This window comes from Lampris incognitus, chromosome 14 (assembly GCF_029633865.1).
Source record: "Lampris incognitus isolate fLamInc1 chromosome 14, fLamInc1.hap2, whole genome shotgun sequence".
NCBI lineage: Eukaryota > Metazoa > Chordata > Actinopteri > Lampriformes > Lampridae > Lampris > Lampris incognitus.
The window spans coordinates 46,950,090-46,957,356 of record NC_079224.1 but is presented as its reverse complement, the minus strand read 5'-3'; the positions used below and the strand labels follow the sequence as shown (position 1 = coordinate 46,957,356).

Here is a 7,267-nt window from a genome sequence, read left to right as displayed (position 1 = left end):
CAGCAGTGAGATGAGCAGGAAGCTCATAGCTCTTCTGTTCAGTAACTATGAGCTCCAGTGACCAGAGAGGACTTCCTGTGTCTCACTGTAGAACCTGGTTTTAGCTCCAACACTAAGTGGTAGATTTGAAGGCGGGGCTTCTTCAGAGTGACAGGGCTGATGACCAATCCCCTGTTATTACTGCTGCTGACAGGTTCAGACAGTACAACACATTTTACATCATATTCCTGTTGAGGGGAATTATCTTGAAACAATGACCAAGTGTTTGTGTGATTCATGTACAGTTGAATGCATGTTGGTGAATCCTTGCAAAATAATCACACATTAAATATTGGAGATATTTAGCATTTTGTTTTTGCTCATGTTTTTTTTTTTTGTCTGTTATGGAGAAAACCAGAAGAAGAATTGCATTGTGTTGTGAATAACACTGACAATAAAGAAGAATGTGGAAATCATTGTTTTGGAAAAGCACATTCATCCTGTTTCATTAATGAGTGTGGGTGTGATGTGCTATTAAACTGATGGAATCACAGCAAAGTTGATGGAGTATTTGGAAAGAAATAAAGGTTTGTTTTTCGCTCATCATTTTAATTGTAGATGTCTGAAACCTAAAATCCTCCTCAGACTGTTGATCTGTTTTCATAATTTGAAGAACTTTTAGCATCTCAGTGTATCTCTGAGGATTCAGCTGTGATTCCACTCAGCTCTACATGACTCTTCATCACTATGAAGAACCTGAATGGACTAAATGACAACAAGTAAACAAAGACATGAGTCCTGAAACCAGACTCCAGCCACCATGAAAACTAAAGTTAAAGACTTGAAGTCAGTCATTCATGTGATGTAACTAATGTCATAGGAAGGTGGAGGTCCAACCGTCTCTATCAAGTTAATGAGAAACATTGATCATGAACATTGTCAAATAGTATGCTGATGGTGTCCTGAAGATGCACCAAAGCCATGACCACATCTCATCCACAGTTATAGTAAAAAAATACAAAGAGGAGGGAAAGACAACACTAATCCAGTTCCACTGAATGAACAAGAAGTTATATTTAATTAAACTTAAATATAAAGATAACTATATTTGCACAAAGTGCAAAAACATTAGTCCAGTTATGAACTCTGATACATTATTTCCATTATGTGGGTATGAAAACTCTACTTGATTGTTCTGCTGTTAAAGGACAGAAGCAGCTGAAGTGTGTAAATGTTCTGTCAGACACTGTCAGGTTTGTGTACAGTGACTCTGGGGTTTCCTGTCACTGTGGGCCTCACAGCACAGTAGTACACAGCAGAGTCTGTCACTGCAGCAGAGGACATCTCCAGATGAAACGCTTTTCTTCCTTTCTCATGCTTAAGAGTCAACCCTGGTACTTTCTCTGAATATTCCATGATGAGAAGCTGTGGAGGTGAGCTGGAGTACTGTCGATACCAGTAGAGGCTCGGTGAAGAGACAGAGTAGTTGCAGTAGAGAGTGACCCTGTCTCCTTCCAAAGCCAGAATTCTATCATGAAATGGTGTAACTGAATCCTCAGAGAGCCCTAGATAGACACATGGATTTTTACAAACACAATAGTTCATGGAAATACCTTATGGATAATATTAGGATATATGTTCTTCCATTTCATATTTACCAGTATGAAAGGTAGATACCATCAGCCAGATTAAATGGAGTAACATCATGACTGAAGTGTATTGAATCACCAAGTGAAAATAACTCAGCAGCTCTTCAGTTTCAACATGAAGTCTCTGACATTCAGTTCTCTAACTCCTCCCCTTGTCTTGGTCTGTGTAGTGTTATAGTGGTGGAGGTTTAGAAATTAATGTCATGATGGACCCTTCACCTCTTTGTTCTCTTTACTAAAATATTATATATATATATAAGGGGATTCTTACATTATAAGAAATGATAAATGTGTTGATCTAAACAGGACGACATAGAATAAGATTAGTCATTATAATTATTCAATGGTTTCTGAACATGACCCAAAGTCAATAAGTCTCACCAACCATGACAGAGACAAAAACTGTGGAAAGAAAGGTCCTCCTTATCAAGTGCCTCTGTTTAAACAGACAACGGCCATCAGTAATATTTTCCGAAGAAATAACAACGGGGGGACAGAATTAGCACAGTGGCGCCCCCAAGGGGTGGCCAGGGGTGGCCACGGCCACCCCAATACTATTCCTGGGCCCCCTGGTGCCCCCCCCCCGCCACGAGTCGCCTATGCAGAATATGCTTCTGATTAAGCATAATATGCTTCTATCTCATATTTTACATGAGGTGCCGTTCATTTAAATCAATAATGTATATTTTTCATTATACAGTCATACAGTTGCAGAATCAACCTTCTATTGATATGCATCATATATTACCTGTTTTGTGTGCTAATGTCATTGATAAAGTCGTGTTTTTGCTGGATGTTATCGATATGCTATAAACTCTGTGTACCCAATCCACAGATGAAGAAGCAGAGGGAGAGAGAGGGAGAGTGAGGGGAGGGAGAGGGAAATGTCTATTAGTTTTGGGAGAAATGTCATTTGTCTTGACTCCCCAGCTCCTTCCATTGCAGCCAGGCCTCTGTGCTTTCACAGCAGGAGCACGCTTGTTCTTCTCCTACTTGCTGTCATCGCTTCGTCTTTCAAGCAACCTGACAGCTCGACAGAAGAGTGTGTTCCCCGCCTCTCCCTTCCTTCTCGACACGACTGCTCCAGGGCAGCCAAATGAATCAGGAACAAAACATTTGCCTTGCAGAAAATGCACCAGTCCAGCTCAGTCATGACTCTCATCACAGTGGTAAAGGATTTATAGTGACGACCAGGGAACATGATGTTTTGTATGCGTGTTCAAAAGTAAGACAGGGTGCTAAAATAATGAGTCTTGAAAGAATAGCTGTTAAATAAGCAGGACTAAACACCACCACTCACCTGTCACCATACACACTGCTACTTGTCCCATGGATTAGTCAAGCAGTCTCGCTTCCATCAAGGAACCACCAAGCTCTGACTTCCATCAAGTTATTTTTCTTCTAAGACTAGAATACAATGCAGAATTTGTTAAACGAATCTACAGAAGACATTAATACTTTTCTTTATCAAGACAGTTTAACGTTTCAATGCAGAATCAAATGATTTTGAATGTTGTATTGACACATTGGACAAATCAGCAGTTGTAGGAAACTGACTTGTCAAACTGTCCAATGTGTTTTTCTTCAGCAAGGAACCAAATACTATAAAATGTGAATACTGCCCTCTAGTGGATCTGGTTTATCATTGCGTTGTCTCTGGATTCTTGATAGACCCTCCAAAGGTTTTTGTAGTACGTCTTGCAGTTTCCTGTCACTGTGGGCCTCAGAGCACAGTAGTACACAGCAGAGTCAGACAGCTGCAGACTCTGGATCTTCAGAGGAACTGATCTTGAGCTGGAATCCAGGCTGGAATCAAATCTCTCCTTGAACCCGTCCGCTGTGTTCCCTGATTCAGCAGTAATGCGGCTCAGAATGAATGTGGGCTTGTCGTCTGCAGCCTGTCTGTACCAGAAAAGATATGTATTTGTGCCACTGGTGTTATAGTGACAGTCCAGTGTTACTGTCTCTCCCTCACTAACAGTCACATCTCCTTTGGGTTGGAGCACGTTGTCTTTTTGAGCTCTGCATTCTGTGGGACAACAACAGACAGTGTCCGTGTGAGGAAAGGAATCAACAAGACAAAGTTCAGATTAATAACAAGCAAACAAAGAGTTGTGTCCTACCAAAGCACAAAGCAGCCAACAGCAGTGAGATGAGCAGGAAGCTCATAGCTCTTCTGTTCAGCAACTATGAGCTCCAGTGACCAGAGAGGACTTCCTGTGTCTCACTGTGGAACCTTGTTTTAGCTCCAACACTAAGTGGTAGATTTGAAGGAGGGGCTTGCTGACAGGTTCAGACAGCAAACACATTTTAGATCATATTCCTGTTGAGGGGAATTGACTTTAAAACAATGAACACGTCTTAATATTCAACTTCTACAGTTGCATCAAACATTTGTCTACCTATCTTTTTAAGTCATGAATTGGGTTGTTTGGTTGTCTGTTTTTACTTGAGTGGATGAGAACTAAGTGCAATATGTTGTGAATAACATGGACATTTAAAAAAAAGTACAGTCAACACTGTGTATAAAGTTGTTGTGAATTTTTTATAAGAAAAATGCTGCCTTTTGCAAATGTCTGGATTATCTGGACAGAAACAAACTAAGACATGAGTTATCAAACCAAACTCCAACCAACTTCAGAACTAATCTTAAAGATTTGTAGTCAACCAGTCAAATGTTCATGTAATGTAACAATTGTTACATGAAGGGTTTATGTGAAACCATCTCCATAAAGTTGTAGACAAAGTTATTGATTACAGCTCTGCTTTCAATATCATTGTACCATCCAAACTTGTGTTGAAACTCAGAGGTCTTGGTATGGGCAACGCTATCTCTAATTGCTCATTTGATTTCCTGAGAGGCCCGTCCAAGACTGTGAGAATAGGTAAAACATAATCATCCAGATTAGTTCTTCATAGTGGCACACCTCAGGGCTGATGTCTAGGCCCCCTAATGTACAGTCTATTTACACACGACTGTGTAGCCAAATATGACAACAAAAGCATCATTGAATTCACAGATGACACCACAGTGATTGGAGTAATAAGTGACAGTGATGAGACGGCCTATAGGAGGGAAGTGGAAGATTTAACCATATGGTGCCATGATAACGACCTCTCTCTCTAAATGTCAATAAGACAAAATAAATAATGACGTCGCCTTGTGGTGTACTGCACCACAAGGCGACGTCACTAACCGCTCGGCTAAAGGGTCAGATCCGTTAGCTAGGGGGCTAACGTGTCGTATTAGTAGTTTATAATAATAAATAATCATAATTATTCATTTTGCAAATAAATAGTGAACAGTAGATAAGTAATTCGTGGTACCGATAAATTCATATTCATATTGTTGGTTCAGATTGCTATTTCTTGAACGCAGCGCGTGCAGTGCCGATTAGCCAATCAGCTGCCTTGCTCGAGAGGGAGGACGTCCCAGAAGCAGCCCGGTTTCAGAACGCCAGGCAGACGCTTGAGAGAAGCCGCTGGAACGAGAGATAGAAGATTCTGCTTTGAAATGGCAGCGAGCTACAGTTGGTTCTTTCTTTATCCAAGCTGAGTGTTTTGTTGGTCTGGTCCTCCTCCGAGCCCTGGGTTTTGTGTTGTGTCCAAGTGTCGTCCAGGACTTGGTGAGTCAACTGCTAACTAGCCGATGCTAACTAGCCGAATTTGTCCGTTTACAATGTCTGTGTGCATAGGCTAGTTAAAGCTATAAGTAGCTCGGTTGTGTTGTGGATCATAATTTGTGTAAAGATTGTTGAGGAGCCACGTTTTTCTTTTGTGAACCGAATTCAGAATGTGTTTTTCTTTTGTGAACCGAATTCAGAATGTGTTTTTCTTTTGTGAACCGAATTCAGAATGTGTTTCTCTTTTGTGAACCGAATTCAGAATGTGTTTTTCTTTTGTGAACCGAATTCAGAATGTGTTTCTCTCTTGTGCAAACCGAGTTGCTAAGCTAGCTCCTTCCAGCTAGGCCGCAGCAGCAGCAGCATGGCGTATTAGCACAGAAATTAAACTGCGTCACGTTTTAGCGGTGGGTAGATTGACCATGTCAGTCGGTACTTTTGTTGTTTTCTTTTGATTCTTTTATTGAGAGATATGTAAACTAACGTCTTTGCGTGTGTGATGCGCCTGTTATAATCCAGGCCAGGTTTTTCTTGGATTGGGAAGATCGCGCTTGGTGTTCCTTACCCCAAGCTGGAAACAAGATGGCGAGCCACCTATAGGAGCCCTGCTGGATCCACGTGGTCTGTCTGGCTTCACACAGCTCATTCTCAGGACAGCAGCCTACAGTTTCGAGCACCTGGATTGTGGTAGGACAGAAACTTCCAGTTTGTTACAGCAAAACGTAGTTGGGCTCATTGGAGCAACAACGGACTTTCCAAAAAGGACCGATTATAGCCTACATTGATTATTGATTTTGATTTTTGATCTGATATTGTATTGTTAATCGCAGTATCGGCTGAGTTTATTACTCATTCATACTGTTCATGGGGTAATGCAGTTGTGTGTTACTTTTGGCATTCTGATTTACTGGTTAAGTAACTTAGGTTAATGGAAATTAGATCTGAAACTTAAAGGCCCAATGGAGAAAAATAGAACATAAAACAAATTAACATAATTTGTCAACTCAAACAAGCGATAACTTCAAATTAGAATTAAGGATCCTAAATTAGAACTAAAATATCTATCTAAAATATCTGAAACTCAAAATAGTGGTTTAATAAGGGTTAAATCATAAAACAAGAGGTTTCAAGGAATTTATCCATTCTTACTGTGTTATTGTGTAATTGTGTATGTTTCTCTGTCTATGTTTACAATTCTTTATATAAAAACAAGCCGGCAGTTCAAACTTTATTCCCTGGTCTGTGGTCTGCAATCATTTGATGCTAGTTATAAACTGCTCCTACGTACCTAGAACTGGTCCTAGTCAACTGTCAACATCTACAGTGCTACACTGCTGTTAAGGTGGTGGCTGAAAGATATAAGTTTAGACAACGGAGTCAGCATCACGGAGAATCATTGGCACAGTACGTGTCCGCGCTGAGAGAACTTGCTGCTACGTGCGACTCTAAAACGTTTGAGGATGACGTGCTACGGGACCAGTTGGTGGAAAAGACTAACTCCAATCAGATAAGAGAGCGTTTGCTGCTGGAGGTGCCCCTAACTCTGGAAAAGGTTGTGACTATTGCTGGACTAATTGAATCCGTCACATCGAACGCTAAAATCATGGACCGGGGAACTGCGGCTGCAGCGCCGCCCGCGGCAGCTGTGGGTGTGCAGCCGGTGGACACAACCAGGGGACCGCCAGTGTCCACGAGAGACAATGCCACGAGACAAGGGCTAACATGCTTCAGATGTGGAGCACGCCACCATAAAGCTTCCTACCCATCTTGCCCCACCAGGTTGGCCCGCTGTAATAACTGCGGGAAACAGGGGCATTTTGCAAAGATGTGTAGGGGGCAAAGAGAGTAAGTGGAATTACAGATGATGTGGAACAAGTAGAGAGCACTGTGTCTGAGTGGAACTCTACATGCCACTGTGTCATACGCCATTAATCCAGTGATCCACTTCCTGTCTACAGTGTTCAGCAGGGTAGGAAACCCAAAAGAGTTCATCTCATACAATGGTAGTCAACTGAT

General features: G+C 41.4%; 1 gene segment (V, D, J or C); it reads right to left on the bottom strand.

The window, feature by feature from the left end:
• Positions 1 to 3,337: 3,337 nt before the first annotated feature.
• Positions 3,338 to 3,770, bottom strand: LOC130124206 (T cell receptor alpha variable 18-like; the record flags this gene model as incomplete). The annotated part of the segment is given in 2 exon segments: positions 3,338 to 3,657; positions 3,752 to 3,770. Coding segments are annotated over 2 exon segments (339 nt in total), but the record flags the coding sequence as incomplete, so codon positions are not given.
• Between the last annotated feature and the right edge of the window lie 3,497 nt (positions 3,771 to 7,267).